Below are 15,557 nucleotides of genomic sequence, written 5' to 3'. Positions count from 1 at the left end.
TCGTGCATGCTTAAATTTACTTGTGTTTTGATTATTGCAATGAACCTTAATCTATTTAAAAATGCATCAGACAGCTGCAGCTCACCTTAAATGTTTCTTCATAGTCCAGACCTGTTTGCAAAAGGACATATGCAAATTTATTAATAATGTTTTATGAACCACTGAATGGTTTTAGAACTGATAACTTTTCAGGGTTGGTGGTCAGCAACTTGCTGACAGGTTGCCAGGACTAGATCCTCAGCTTTGGAACCAACAGTACTTTATCTGCTCATTTTATATCTAAAAATTTGTTTGAAATGAACATATTTCTTTTTATGTAGTGTTTTAAATAGTACCTTTAATGTTTTTCTCTCTTAATCTAGTATAAACGTTTTACCTGAACCAGTGGAGACATTTAAGGATTCTGAGACTACTTGGATATACAAGTATCCGTTTCCACAGGAAGAGCCAAAGCGCTGCAGAGAAAGTAGGATGTTTGGGTTTTACATCTGGTCCAGTTGGATTAGTGGAAGCCAATAGATGAATGGGACAAGAACAGGGATGGCTAATTGACAATCAGCATCGTCCCATAATGCACTTCGATGGTTAGTTTAGTATTTGGTTGTCATAGGTTAGAGACAGATTCTGTGGCACACAGGTTTATTTAACAATAAGGTATATAAGTACGAAATGAGCCATTTGAACCAGTTTATACAGTGAATTCATTCTCATTTTCTGCATATTTACAGTACTGTCTAGCTGCTTGATTTACATTAGAGAATAGTTCCTCATCAATTCAAGTTTAATGAGAGAGAAAAATGCTGCACAAAAACTCTCCGAACACTAATCAGCAGTCAAAGAATTACATATTTCCCACCACAGGCAAAACAGGTTCAGTACTTATTGACAATTTCTTTAGAATAAAGAACAGACAAAAGCAAAGTTTGAAAATCTGCAAGACAATCGCTGGGATGGGGCCAGGTAAAAAGAACATTCTGGCACCTGTGAACATGAACGAGTTTTAACACAAGCTTCTCTTCCACCAGCATGTTGTGTTTGTGTGTGCAATAGGTATCCTAGATCTATACAAATACGTTAATCTCCTTTAAACTCTGCAAACAGGAAAGAAATTAAGGCTTTCCTAAAGGCAGTCCTTTTGAAAAAACAAAACAAAAAGAATAATAATAAAATGGCATATTAGAATAAATTAGCCAGGAACAGGAAAACTGAGAAACTGGCGAAAAAATTCACAGACAACTTTACAGACTTCGCAACACAAATACAATATTTATCTGCAAAGGTACAAAATAGGATGTTTTTTTTTTTTTTTTAAGTGTTTTTTTAAAAATTCAATTGCAAATCATAACAGAAAAATAAAATAAACCAACAAAGACCAGGGCAAATTCTTGCAATGCTGGCCGGAACCAAAAATATATCCTTTGTCTTTGTTTTCTTTTCAACAGCAATTATTAAATCACTCTGTTTAGAGAAAAATGAGTCTGTGGTATAAGGAAAGTTCACAGTCCATAGGCCTCCTAAGACTTTTTTTTAAATCAGTAAATAGAAAAAAAAATCTGGAGCAGAGCTTTCTTCTGTCTCAAAATGCTATAATCCTTCAACAAACTTCTCTAGCGTGTCTCCTGTGGTATCGCCCACCATGTTCATGTCATTGCTCAGCCCTCCTCGGTTTGGCGTGTTTAGCTGTGGGAGCATTGCGCTCTGCTCAGGAGTTCCCATGTGTCCCTGGTCCATAGGGCCCGACATGGGACCGAGGCTGGGGTGAGGGGAGCTGGAGTGGAGAGCCCCATGCTGTGGCGAAGGCTGAGGTTGTATCCGCGGCGAGGAACCGGAATGAGGGGGTTGCTGTGAAGGTGGGCGTGGTGACTGCACTGGGGCCGGGGAACGAACCTGGTTGCCCAGGGTGTTTGCCATGGCCTGGCCCTGGAGGTGAGCTCCTGTCTGGCCTTGGCCTTGCAGCAAATTAGGTTGCGGACTCATGGAGTTCCCCTGCGCCGGAGAACCCATCTGCTGCTTCATTTGATGCTGAATCATACGCTGCCTGAGCTGGTTCGGGATCCCGTCCATCCCCATGCCAGGCTGGCCCATCTGCGACATGGAAGGGACTGACCCCATAGGACCTTGGCCTCCTTGCATAGCCATTTGCTGATGCGCTCGGAGCTGGGAGTAGTTTGGAGCCCCTTGCTGCTGTGGGGGGAACTGCCCGTGGCCCTGAGGCAAGCCTCCCTGCTGCTGCATTTGTTGCATCCTAAGCAGCTGCTGTCTGTGGTACTGAGGGCTGCCGTTTTGAGCGGGATTCATCATCTGGCCTTGAGGACCCATAGGTGCCATTCCCTGGGGCCCAACCGGCTGAGGTGGCTGCTGTTGAGGAGCCATCCCCGGGCGCTGCATTGGGTTCATAGCTGCCATGGCCTGCATCCCTGGCTGTGGACCCAGCATGACCTGTGTGTTCTGCTGCTGGACCTGCTGCTGCTGCGGCGCCTGGCTGGCCTGGTACTTGGCTGCTCTCTGTTTAATGAAGGCAGCCATGAGGTGGGGATTAGATTTGAGGATGGCCAGGACCTGCTGCTGTTGCTGCGGAGAGCTCGGAGACTTAAGGGTGTGCAGTAATTCCTGCACGGCACTTGGAGTAATATTTCCAGGCATTCCTCGGGGCATGTTTTGCTGCTGTGGTGTCATTCCCTGCTGGGAGGGCCCCTGGGGAGGCATGACCCCGGGCATCTGAAGACCCGACGGCTGCGCCATCATGGGTCTCTGCATGAGCGGGGACTGCTGGGACATTGGGGTTCCTTGAGTCGGCTGAGGGGCCATGGGGCCTTGCTGAGGAGGGACCAGAGGCTGATGGCCTTGGGGATTCTGCATCCCAGCGCCCCACTGGCACTGCGGTACAGACTGCATCACCTGGGGTCCCCGAGGGCCCTGCATTATCTGCATTTGGCTCGGCATGGGGTTCATAATGCGTTGCGGATTCATAGACATCCCGTTGGTGGCATAATTGGGCTGTTGTTGCCTCACCTTAGCTGCCATCTCAATCTGCTGTGCCACCTTCATTGCCGCCAGCAGTTGGTGCTGCTGCGGTGGCTGCTGCTGCTGTGGAGGAGGAGCCTGCTGCTGATGTGGCATGTTGGGCATAGGAGACAGCTGCTGATGAAGGGGGGAGGACTGCGGTCCCGGTTTACCCTGCGGCACTGGAGTCGTCGGCTGACTGCTGCGGCCATTGCTGGGGAATCCTTGGCCCATGTTGGCAGGGTTTGGTGGTTGCTGTTGCTGGGGGTGGCTGGGCATGGGCTGCGGAGTCTGGGGCGTACTAGGCTGCTGCACAGAGTTGGGGGTTTCAGGGGCAGCTGAGGTAGGTGGAGATGGCATTGGCATACCTCTTCCAGCCATGGTGGCCATTCGGCGGCGCATCAGATGAGCCTGCTGTAGCCGGTGCTGCAGCTGCTGCTGACGAAGCTTCTGCTTGATGTTGAGGCAGAATGGAACGGGACACTTGTTCTCCTGACAGTGCTTGGCGTGGTAACAACATAATGCAATCAGCTGCTTGCAAACAGGACATCCACCATTGGTCTTGCGCTTGCAGCCCTTAGTGTGCTGAACCACCCTCTTCATCTTCTGGCAGGATGCAAGCGAGCAGTTGGCGTTCCTGCACTGGCATGCATGGACCAGGGACTGGATGCAGCGCTGGATGCTGAGACGACGACTCTCCTGAGGACTCTTTGAGGCCTCGCCGCTCTGGCTGTTGCTGTCATCGTCAATACCCAGACCCCACTTCACCATTTGGTGTTCATGGCCCTTAGTGTTGTAGCAGTTAATGCACAGGTCATAGTCCTGATGACACAAGGAAAGATGTTTTAAGTGAGGTAGAGATTTGAGCTTTCATCCCATCACTAGGCCATTTAAAATTTCTGACATTTTAACCAAATACTTTATATAATTTTATTGGGATTTTATCCGGCAGACCAACAGATAGCGAACCATAACACTGAAATGATGAAATGCTTTCCTAATGTTCATTCATTGCATAAAAATCTGTCCCTCTGTAGGGTAGCTAGCAAAGTCGGCATCTTTGACACAGGGGGTCCGGGTTGAGTCAGGAAAGGTAAACCTATAGCATGCCAGCTGTAACGAGCTGCTGCGGCCGCCCCTGAAGAAAGGAGCACCCAAATGGACCCATTTGAATTTGGTTAGTTCAGAGGAAAATTGGATCTACTGATGTTATTCTAAGGTATCAGAGTTTACAAAGCTGATTCCATTTTATGTTTTTTTCTTCCATCTCATTGTTCTGCTGGTCTATCATATAAAATCCCGGTACGACAAAAGATGGTCTAAGAATTCTTACTCATGAAACGCTTTGTAAAGGTGAATTAAAGTCTTACCTCACAAACAGTGCAGTGCCAACGAGTTTCCACGTGATGCTTGCACTCGTTGCACGTGTAGACGAAGCGGTCCTGGCCCTGGTTGTGCAGCTCCACCAGCATGCACATGGAGCTCCACTTACATCTCCTCAGCGAACTGAACTCCCAGTGCTTGTCTCTGGCCAACGTCAGAAAGGCATCACGCCCATCCATGAGGTCACAGGTCAGCAGAGGGTCAGGGTCTATTATGGGTGGGAGGGTGTTGATGACCGGCCCAGAGTGGAGGTGGATAACAAAGAAGACCTGGAGGGAAACCGCTACATCAGCATCTAATAACAACCTACTACAGCTGATGGGCTGAGTCATTGTTTGGATCATATTTAGGTCACAAGTAGAACTGAAGGTTTCCCACCTCCTTATGTTTCTCCATGGTGGCGTAGAGTTTTTGAGACAGATCATTGGCTACATTTGGCATTCCAGGCTTCTTCTTATTGGCTCGGCTGACGCTGCTCTTGTTCTTATTGGTTTTCTTATTATTCTTCTTCTTGGCGTTCTTACTGTCTGCCTGGACTCCCTTGAAGGGTAAACGTAAACATTTAGAGAAACAGAATTATGCTTAAAAGCTGAACTATGATTAAAGGGTAAACTGCTGGTTTGATGTTGAGCCTTTCTTTAAAACAAAGATCATGAGACATACCTCTGTTGTCTCAGAGGAGGCTGTGTTCTCCTCCTTCTTCCTCTCCTCCTCCTCCTGCTCCAGCTCTTTAATGCTCTCCTCAAGCACATTCGGCCAAAAGTCGCCCTCAAAGTACGGCAACTCGTTGGCACTGGTGAGCCTGTCTTCTGTCGCCTGCTTGAAGATATCCTGGACAAAAACAAACTCTTATTAAACATTTAAAAGGCAAAATTATCAACTCTAACAATGTGTTCAGATTTGTTAATCTTTCATTACTCTCATATTTGTACTTGGATTAATTATTTTAACGGAAATTAATTTAGAGGCCAGCAGATGATCTGCTGGGATAAAAATTTCGCCCACACTTAGAAAATGATCTAGAAATAAGTAAAAACTTCTTAGATCAAGTGTATTTACTCTTAATTTGAGTAGGTAAATAAGATGATCCTTCAATGGAATTAGTATTTTTCAGCTAATTAAATAATATGCACCTCAAATAAGAGAATGCAAATGTTTTTTTTTTTACTTTGAATGTAAAAAGTCCTGTTAAATTGAAAAAGGGTCTCACTTACCTCCTAAATTCTAGAAAAAAGGCACTTATTTTTAGAAAAACTGACTTTTTTTTTTAAGATGTCAATTTTCATTAGCAGTGCATTTATTAGCAGTCATTGGTAAATTAAATTCTTACGAATATTTTAAAAATAATCTAATTTCCTATTGACAGGGAATATTCCTGTTTGCTGCAGTAAAAGTCTAAAGCAGTTTATTTTGCAACATAGTGATTTAGTTATTTTAGTAAAAGCTGGAGAAAAAGCTGCAGCGACCTGAAAATGTATTTTCTCGCCAATTTGTAGATTTGACTGTTCTTCTGTATTTTGGCTCAGTTTATCTCTACTTTGGTGTGACATTTTTCCCAGATGATTGTATTTATTTTGTCTATATGTATTTTTTATGGTGCTGCTTAGTATTTTATGCCTCATATTATACAGCACTTTGACGCTTGTCTGAGAAAGGTGCTATATAAATAAACCTTACCTGAATGTTTAACTCTGGACCCAAAATGGACGCAACATAGAAATAATGCTTAATAAAATCTTTTACAAAAATGTTTATGAAAATTTAGGGAAAAAATAACTGAAGAACTTAATATTTAAGCCCTTCCTAGAAAAATTTAAATACATCTTTTTTTAATTGTTGTATGAAATATAATGTGCCAACATAAAGATCTTTATATTCCTTGTTCTTACTTTGTAATCATGTATGATCCTCTCTGCAAAAGCCTTGTCCAGCATCTTCCTGTACCACTCCTGCAGCCGTTTGGGCTTAGGGATCTTCTGGTCCGGAGGGTGGCAGTGGAAAATATAATCATCTCCTTCGCTTGGGGGGCATGCCCAGATGTGACCCATCACATATCTGCTCAGAAAATCACACTATGAGCCACTTGGCGCCTAGAGGAGCCATCAACCCACAGATTTGACGTGATAAAATTAGTCCTACCCAAGTTTCTTCACATATTCCAGGTAACCTATCAAGATCTCATGGTACACTGCAGTCCTCAGACCACGCGGCTTGAAGAAGTGAACACTGTCGAGGTATGATATGTAAACCCGTCTGAAAGATAGAAACGAGGCAAAGCGTTACAAAAACTAAAATACAACAAAAGGATAAGAGAACTTTTGAGATTTTCTTTCAGCTTTAATGTCACCTTGTGTTTGGAAAGGGGCAATCTGAGCCATACTCCTGAACATGCATGCCGAAGAAACAAACGTCCACACCGTCGATTTCCTCAAACGCAAAAAGTGCTTTGGTTCTGTAAGGGAAGCTCGCCACCATCTCACCTGAGTCTACAAACCTGCAGGTGCAAAGAGGAAAACCTTAGCTACAACAAACCACGCTTTGAGGTGAAGTGTAAGGCATAGACCCCAGGTCTAAACCATCTTACCTAGACTTCATGCCAGGCTTAACATCAACAGTTTTGTCAGAGCTGGCAACAACTCGCACAAACACTTCACCAGCTTCTGGGTGGTTCTGCCTTTTCAAGTACTTGTTTACTCTGTCCTCGATGTAGGTCCCCAGCCTTGTAGTTTGCAGCCCTGATTAAATAAAAAACATGGTTTTAAAACTGAATTTAGATTAAAGCCATTCATCTAGATGAAAATTCTTTTAGCATTTTTACGTACGTTTTGCGGAGAACTTGTTTTCCTTTCTAGTTTTTCCAGTCTTTCTCAGGCAGTTGTCACAAACAAAGCTGGGGAGAAAAAAAAAAAAAAAAAATGCAACAGTCAATCTGTAATCTGCCATTTTAGCATCATCTCCAACCAATGTCCAGGTCTCAGCTTAACAGGCTCAGTTAAAAACTATCATAATTTACTGTGGGGGTGGTGTATTTATTGAAGCTCTAGCCTCAACTTCTGGTCTGCCTCTGAACAATTGTCTTTCGATATTTAGCCCGAAACATCTTCTTTAAAGCTTGCTTGCTTGCGAGGTTAGCATGGGCAAATTGCATCATTTTGAGCTTCCACGCGACGTCTGTTTAACTTAACGGACAGATCTATGCCTGAAAACAAGGCGAACGAGCAGAAGCTCCTGCTGGCGAGGCTTTGCAAATGTAAACATCTGAAGGCCACCTTTGATTTAGCTCATAATTATCACCACTGTCAACAGATTGTGGAAAAATGTTTAGGAAAGAAATTATGCTTCTAGATGGCATGAAAGACTTTGAAAAAGTTATAAATGGCTGCGCTTTCTACTTCCTTGTGTTGTTCGCTTGTAGTTTGTGCTGAAGATGCCCCCGACTCCAGGGTGAGGGGGGCACAGCGTAATAAAGTATAAAAGCTGCAGACGCTGTGACGGGTGGATAATTTTTCCTGTATGTGCGTCAAACATAATGACCCCACAGCACGATACTGAAACCACCATGTTTTGTTGAGGGGGGTTAATAGAGGTACAAGGTGTTTGAAAGTAAAATGGAGTTAGCACTAACCCTAATAATGCTATAATAACCTCTAAATACGAAAACATTCAAGTGGCATTGCTAATTTTCTGTTCTCATAAGAACAAATGTTGGTCATCTGAACTCTGGTGTTATGGATTAGGACTCACCCAGAGGGCCAAATGACGTCGTAGTGCAGTACACAGATCTGATGCATTTTTCTTCCACAATCTTTACATTCAACAAACCTAAAAACAGACAGAAGTTTTGTTTTCACAATAAAATATCTCTGGAATCAATCAAATACTAGTGAGCTTCCTGTACTGCCTGCAGTAAACTCACGGTTCAGGGTCCAAAGTATCGTTTTTCTTCTTTTCAAACTGATCTTTAGATATTTTGCTGTGTGAAAAAGAAAAAAAAAGATACAAGTATTAATGCTTATTCGTATAACTCAAGCCAAAGCAGAGAGTGTACAGCATGATCCCTGGCGAATTTAAGAGCAACCAGCTTTTGGCCACTTACGTCTGCGGTTGCGCCGGGTCATCGCCCAGGTTTACGCTGTTGCCCTGGATCTCGTTGAAGCACTTCTCGCAATAGTGATACCTGTCGGCAATAAGGCCATATTTGGGTGAACTACGGCCAGCACACACAGTAGCAGCACAGGCAAACCGGCGTACAGGTGGGAGAATGCGGATCGAATGGAGCACACGGCAACAACCACGGACCAAGCATGGGTGGATAGACAGACAGATGGATAAACGGACACATACATACACACACAAGCAGAGGTAAAGGTTAGTCACAACTGAATTTGTCATGATTCGGCCTTTCATTCAAACTGGAGCAATGATAAGGTGGGCAGCATGCTAAAGAGGCTATGTGGATGAGAGAAAATGATCCACAGTGAATTTTACATTTAAACAGCATGCTGGTTGAACAGAAACATTTACATACTAATAGTTAAAGACATGGCAGCATGCACCAGAGACGGTAAGAATGGAAGCATGAGAGGGGGCTTGGTCAGATATGGCAATGATATATTAAAAACAAAACCAACATAACCATATCTGTATCCATTTCCAGTTCAATCAAACACCTGTCATGTATACATACAAGCTTGACACTAATGGAACCATAATTAGCCATTTTGATCAATGTCTAAATCAGATGGAAATTTATTGGGATTAATGATTTACCTTTTCAATATTTGGGAAATAATTTTTTTCAAGATGTGAAACATTGAAGCATTTGCCACAGTGTAAAAAAAACTAGTTTGCAGAGGTGTAGTAGCACAAATAGACCAGAAGGGGGAGCTTTGGTGCGAGATCTATGTAAAAGCCAAACCTTTGACTTGAACACAGACTGATGAGGAACAATGTCTGCAACGTGCTATTAATGAAACCATTTCATTCAGAGTCTCTGCGTTTAAAACAGCTTCTTAAATCTTTACAAAGATCCAAGCAAAATCCTCTAAAGCACCCCCAACCTGTGTGATAACATCTTCCCCATCATTTTGAATATTTGCGTTACCTGTTCTGGTAGCTGTAGTAGGTGCTGTCCCTGGAGATGGTACACAACTGTTTGCCGTAGCAGCAAAGCGTCTGAGGCGAAAACTCATACTGTTGAATGAAAATAAAGAAATATCACCATCCACTCTGCTCTGAAAATAGTTAATCTGTTGACATTACAGACAACTACACAGTTTCAAATTAGCAATCCAGTATCTAAGTTTGCATCCATTTAATTACAAACTGAACAATTTAGAATCAATATCATTAATAATTATAAGTTCCAAAACTTGCAATGAATCCTTTAAGAATTGTGGGGCTATTGTTACAAGTAGAGAACTACACTTTTTGTAGAGAATTACACTTTTTCAACTAGCAAAACATTGATCTACAAAACTATTAGCAGTGCTGAGTAAGAGCATAAATGTATTTTAGTATGAAAATAAAGCTCTAAGACTGAAATCATCATGTAGAAATGATTGAAAAAAATAGGATCACCATATACTTCCTGATACATGTACCATTCTGTTATAGTGGATTTTCATTTCATTTTCTTTATAAAGCAAAACTGTTTGATTACGCTAACCAACATATCATTAAAATGTTCCTATTTTGGCCAGACTACAACTTCTGACCATTTCCATGGGGGACACCCTGCAGAAAAAACAGCACTTAACTGAAAAGTAGAGGGAAAACTATTATTAAATAAAAATATATATAGAGAAATCTAAAAAGTATGTGTTGCTGTAAGTCAGCCAGATTGGATGAAAATCTATTAAGTCCATCTCAGATTCAAGCTACTCTGAAAACAGAACATACTATAATTTCTACTGTTCAGCTGTAGCTCTAGCTTAATGTTTAGGTGAGGTGCTGAAAGGTGAACCTCTGTATCCTCTAACAGATTTCCTTCTATCAATAACAAGTATTTAGCGCCATTTATCTTCCTATCAACTCTGGCAAGGTTATCTGTCACCGTCAGAAAGGCATCCCACAGCATGATGCTGCCATATTTTCCTGTGGCAGAGACCTGCTTTTCAACATTCGACATGTTTGTGGCTCATCTAACCAAAAAATGTTGATGCACAATCTTTGCCTCATCTACTGCTTTTTTTTTGTGACCACTTAGATTTACTCACTTTACAATGATTTAATTCAAGGGAAGAATCAGTAGTTCTACTACCTAAGCTGTATTTACATGTTACTGTCTCACCTTCCTGCCACAGCAGTAGCCCAGACCCTGCATGACAGGATCAATTTCTGCTTCAAACACCTCGGCCAGCTTGGTGCAGCACTTGTAGACACGTGATGTTTTACGGTTGTACAGCCAGGCGTTGTTGAACATGAGCCAGATGTCGTCCACATACTGCCACGGCTCCTGGTACTGACCCGTGTCTAGCTTACGTTTAATGGTGGACAAGTCGATGGGATTCTTCACTATATCAAAGTAGTCCTGCAGGAAGAGGTTGGGTTTCCAATTCTATTAAAATTGAACGGTTTGGAATAAAAAGAAAACAAAAACCCAAAAGAACTGTGGGAACTTACAGGAATACCGAGCACCATGGGGTCTACAGGTTGTCTGAAGGGCAGGGACTCGGGATCTTGTCTGTAGAGGGCCTCCAGCGTAGGCATCAAGGCTTGTCTGAGCTCCTCTGGCTTGAAAACTAGATGAACAACAAGTGAAACTGAACATCAACTACTTCCTTTAGTTGGTCTAAAGCATTTCTGTGCAATGGTTTTCATGAGTGCTTAATTTGACATGCCAATCATCTAGGATCGGATCAAACTTCTAAAATGTCTTTAGAGCCGTTTCACAAATCCAAACCTATTTTTTTATCTGCTTACTGCTGTAGGATTTTCTTCAGGTTTGATCAGTGAAAATGTTCCAATCTTTATTTTTTAAGTAAAGTAGTCCATATTCCTTAAAATATATAAACTACTCTTAATTCAAACTCTTCACCGTCCTATACTGCTGATCCCCAACTTGTTACTGTAGCAAACAGTTAAACTGTTGTTCATCTCACTCCCATCAGTCAGTAGGGTTCTAATGTTACGCTGCAAAAATAAAACTTTAATAAAAACATTTTGCTTCCTTAAACCTACAAGTGTGTTAATGCGTATCAGAAAATCTGCTCTGCCATTAAGAAATTAATTTAATGTTATTAGTCTGGTTTCAGGTGGAAATGCATGGATTTAGGTTGCCTTCTTGCAGACGAACAGAGTGGATCCTGTCTGCATCCATTACCTTGGTGTGTTTTAGTTGTAGAAAAAATAAATCTGAAGAACATTGAAAATAAAATATCGCTTTAACAGTTCACAATCTTTACTTGTAGGCAGGTGTTGGATTCTTCAGAGTCGTCCTGGCCTGATTTGCTGAATGGTCAGAAAGTGTTTTTTCTTTATCAGTCAGTGAAAATATTATACCTAAGCGTAACTAGGCTGCACTAATGAAAGTGGAAGCTGAATGACTGAGTGAAGAACACCATGTCAGCCATTTTTAGTAGCACTGAAAGAACAAATGAAGGCATTTGAAAGAAAACATTTTCCATGACATGTCTGTAGTTTATTCAGGGCACTAGAAAGCCAGACCTTCAGCAGACAAAGGAACAGCTGAACCTTTTTTTTTTTTCTTCTTTTTAAACCACAGCTAAAGTTTTACACATGTGGGTTTCCACCTCTGGAGGTCAGATCTACATAATCTAAGTAATAAATCCAAAAGGCTGTATATTGGTAATGCTACTCACTAAATTTAAAACATTTCATAAAAGAGTGTCAGTCTAACCAGAGCTTCCATATCCGAACTGCCTTATATGCAGCATCCCAGACACAGAGCTCTTCTGCAGATTAGCAACATTGTTTGTCAAAAACACTGAAAAATAATAAAGTCCAGAAATGGGGGCTCAAATATTTTTAATCTAGAATCTAATTAAATGGGTTTCTGGATATGTGTTCCTCTTCATATTGAACTAAAATGCCATCTTATAACTATTGTAATTAATATCCTGTTTTCCATTCAATGCCCTCTCACTGTAACCTGACAACAGCCAGATGCATGTCTCACTCCGCCTAGCTCCGCTCACATACATCTGGGAACCCGCCATAGGAATTGCCTTTACTGGAGGCTGGGCCTTATCAAAACTCCTTGCATATGATTGGATAAGCCACTTGTCTGTCATCTTTATTGACGTGCTATTTCAACCACTCACACCGAAGCTAACCCGTGACGCTGTGAGAGGAGGAGCCATTTGGTAGATCAAGCTCTTGCCAAATCCGGTCGGGAGAAGGGCGAAAACATCGTTTCCACCAACAAAAGCCTTCAAAGCCATTTTCTGATGTTCTTTTAATGAAACAATATCAGATAGATTGGACAACACAGAAGAAATAGCAGCATCAATGCTAACGCTTGCTTCCTCAATGCGAGCTGCCATTGTTGTTGGAATCTCACGCTCGCTTCTCCACTCCAGGACACACCCACCCTGCGTCCTGATTGGACAGACCATAAATTCGGTTGGGGAAATCACTTTCAATGAGCGGGTTCCCAGATGTATGTGAGTGGAGCTGGGCGGAGCGAGACATGCATCTGGCTGTTGTCAGGTTACTCTCACTGTGCATGTGTATGAGATGGCTTTTGTTGCCAAAATTAAAAATGAATGATTGTCTGCGATAGGAAGGCTAAAAAAATATTTTCTTCCGTCTTCTGATGTATTATTTTAAGAATAATCATACAGAATCAGTAAAGGCAGGTCAACGAACAAACTAGAGTGGAATTAGTGGTCTTACTTTTCTTGCGATTTTGAGCAGTAGATGTGCTGTTGGATGCACTGTCCTCCTCTTCTTTGGGTTCTGCCTTCACCTCCGGCTTCTTGTCTTCAGTCTCCATTGGTTCCTGCTTTGGTTCTGCTGCATCTGTTTCTTCCTTCTTCACCAGGGGGGGTTTGGTTTCATCATCCTGCTGAGAAAAAGGAATCAAAAGCAACATTTATATTTGTAGCTGTGTTTAAAAAATAACTTTTTTTTTAATGCAACATGCTGTGTATACCTCCATCTTTACATCATCTTGTTTCTTGCCAGGTTTGCTGTCCTCTTCCTCCTCCTCTTCTTTGACTTCAGATTTGACTTCAGAGCTGCTCGTGTCAGGCAGGGCCTGCTGGGAGCTCAGTTCAGCCACAGAGCCAGGGGTAGGTACTCTGTTATCGATACCAGCTGCGGCCTGCGATAACTTAAACGAGTCAAACAGAACTTATTAAATAAATATAAATTATGAGACACATTAAAAAAGCAAACATATGACCAGACAGGAGCTGGAATCTAAACCAGCATAGGTAGAAGCTTGTTTTTAGCACTCGGGAAGAACAAGGATCTCACCGGTGTACTAGGGTGCTGCGGCTGCACAGAGGTGGGCTGCTGCATCTGGCTGGGAGGTTCAGAGGGTGGCTGCATGGGGGTCAGAGGCTGGGAGGGGTCTGGAGGAGTGTTCATGGGTGCAGAAGGACGAGAAAGGCTACTTGGAATGTGGGTAGGGGTGGAGGAAGGTCCTGCTGTGGAGCCGGGGGTGGAAGGCTGGGGTGGCACCTGGGCCTGGGTGGGAGCATGTTGCTGCTGCTGGCTGACGTTGGGTGGAGGGGGGGTGCCACGGTTGGGCTGGGTGGAGGGTCCAGAGGGAAGCTGGGGGCCCAGTGCATTCAGAGGGAGGTTAGAGGTTTGTTGTTGCTGGAAAAAGTGGGGCAAACTATTAGCCTGGTAAACTTTCATAAAGCAGACAGACGAAAAGGCTACAATCACAGAACAACCCAGACCAAAGAGGGTTTTTTCTAGTCTGTTTTACTAAATTAAAGATCATCTTACCTGTGCAACAGCAGCCTGTGGCATAGTCTGTCCCATACCTATATTCACATTCATGGCTCCACCTGCAGAACCAGGATACTGACCCTGCTGCAGGTACTGGCCTTGGGAGGCTGGCTGAGACAGCATGTTATTAGCATGATTACCCATCATGCCTTGGTTTGGAGGCATTCTTGATGGGGACATGCCCATCTGAACAAGAAGAAAAATTGAATTAAGTCAGTGCTCCAAACAAAATTAAAATGCTTTTCCCTGATTTCTCTTTATCTAGTCCAACATTCAAACAAACTTTAACATGTTTTATCACATTTGTTAGGTACTGTACACCTTTATGTGCATTTTAGGTTAAAAACTTTTAAAATAAATCGTCTAGAACTGCAGAAACAAAACTGAAACACAGAAAAAGATCCAACGTTTGGTGCAAGAAAAAAATCCTAATTTGAGGATTAATCACTTTTTAGCAAGCAAAAATTTGTTCTTTTTAGATAAACAAAGCCTTTAATAATTGTACTATTAAACATAACATTACCAGAGGTGACAGTAACAGCTTAAAGTGTGAAGTGAAACCTCCTGTTCTAAAGCCTATAATATGATTATGCACATCACGTATCAAAGGGTTTCATATATCTACCCATGAATGTAAAAAACTAAAATCCTATAATGTATTCAAATGGTTGTAAATCGTAATTTTAACACAATGAGAGCAACAAAAATGCTTAGGGGGAAAAAAAAGAGAAAGGAAACAAATCTCACCACTGGAACAGAGTTCATGTTCATCTGCTGTGGATGGCTCATTGGGGAGGGAGCCCTCGCTCCCATGGGTGCCTGAGGCATCTGCGTGTTCTGCATTGCCATTGGGTTAAATTGATTGATTCCTGTGGGAACAAATTTATATACAATTACATACCTCTTCAGGGGAGTTGACGTAATTTAATAATTCGATGCCCTACTGAGGCTGGCACAGGTATTAAGCCACATGAATTAAAGAGACGATCAACAATCCAAGAGGCATTACAAGACAGCTTTTTACCGTTATGTTTGCACTTATGGTTTTGAAATCCATCAACATACATGACAACAGAAGGGGTAAAAAAAATAAGTTGTTGTGTTTTTCTTTTTTTTTTTTCCCAAAATACCCCCTGCTAAGAGAGATGTGACATACCTTGATCCACCTGCATACGGTTCATCATTTGATTTGGCATGTTGGGCATTTGTGCAGGCCCATCTGCAAGAAGCCAGCATAGAACATG

General features: G+C 42.4%; 1 protein-coding gene across 2 annotated transcripts in view; it reads right to left on the bottom strand.

Moving 5' to 3' along the window:
• Nucleotides 1-622: 622 nt before the first annotated feature.
• The window catches only part of crebbpb (CREB binding protein b), a 50,333-nt gene continuing 35,398 nt past the window's right edge, over nucleotides 623-15,557 (bottom strand). The window contains exons 11-31 of one of the 2 annotated variants that reach the window (XM_038270039.1): nucleotides 15,470-15,532; nucleotides 15,061-15,182; nucleotides 14,311-14,499; nucleotides 13,831-14,175; nucleotides 13,505-13,684; nucleotides 13,246-13,417; nucleotides 11,011-11,129; nucleotides 10,679-10,918; nucleotides 9,491-9,579; nucleotides 8,483-8,563; nucleotides 8,303-8,359; nucleotides 8,131-8,208; nucleotides 7,209-7,276; nucleotides 6,971-7,121; nucleotides 6,734-6,880; nucleotides 6,526-6,639; nucleotides 6,276-6,441; nucleotides 5,050-5,217; nucleotides 4,765-4,926; nucleotides 4,374-4,655; nucleotides 623-3,825 (exon numbers count right to left, since the gene is read on the bottom strand). In XM_038270039.1, the coding sequence (XP_038125967.1) occupies nucleotides 1,585-3,825; nucleotides 4,374-4,655; nucleotides 4,765-4,926; nucleotides 5,050-5,217; nucleotides 6,276-6,441; nucleotides 6,526-6,639; nucleotides 6,734-6,880; nucleotides 6,971-7,121; nucleotides 7,209-7,276; nucleotides 8,131-8,208; nucleotides 8,303-8,359; nucleotides 8,483-8,563; nucleotides 9,491-9,579; nucleotides 10,679-10,918; nucleotides 11,011-11,129; nucleotides 13,246-13,417; nucleotides 13,505-13,684; nucleotides 13,831-14,175; nucleotides 14,311-14,499; nucleotides 15,061-15,182; nucleotides 15,470-15,532 (5,234 nt within the window). In that variant the 3' untranslated portion in view covers nucleotides 623-1,584. The remainder of the gene's footprint in view (nucleotides 3,826-4,373; nucleotides 4,656-4,764; nucleotides 4,927-5,049; nucleotides 5,218-6,275; nucleotides 6,442-6,525; nucleotides 6,640-6,733; nucleotides 6,881-6,970; nucleotides 7,122-7,208; nucleotides 7,277-8,130; nucleotides 8,209-8,302; nucleotides 8,360-8,482; nucleotides 8,564-9,490; nucleotides 9,580-10,678; nucleotides 10,919-11,010; nucleotides 11,130-13,245; nucleotides 13,418-13,504; nucleotides 13,685-13,830; nucleotides 14,176-14,310; nucleotides 14,500-15,060; nucleotides 15,183-15,469; nucleotides 15,533-15,557) is intronic. The other variant, XM_038270040.1, reaches the window with a different exon arrangement.

The sequence above is a fragment of the Cyprinodon tularosa genome, unplaced genomic scaffold (assembly GCF_016077235.1).
Source record: "Cyprinodon tularosa strain WSP-4 unplaced genomic scaffold, ASM1607723v1 ctg75, whole genome shotgun sequence".
Lineage (NCBI taxonomy): Eukaryota > Metazoa > Chordata > Actinopteri > Cyprinodontiformes > Cyprinodontidae > Cyprinodon > Cyprinodon tularosa.
This window is presented reverse-complemented; position numbering and strand designations above follow the sequence as displayed.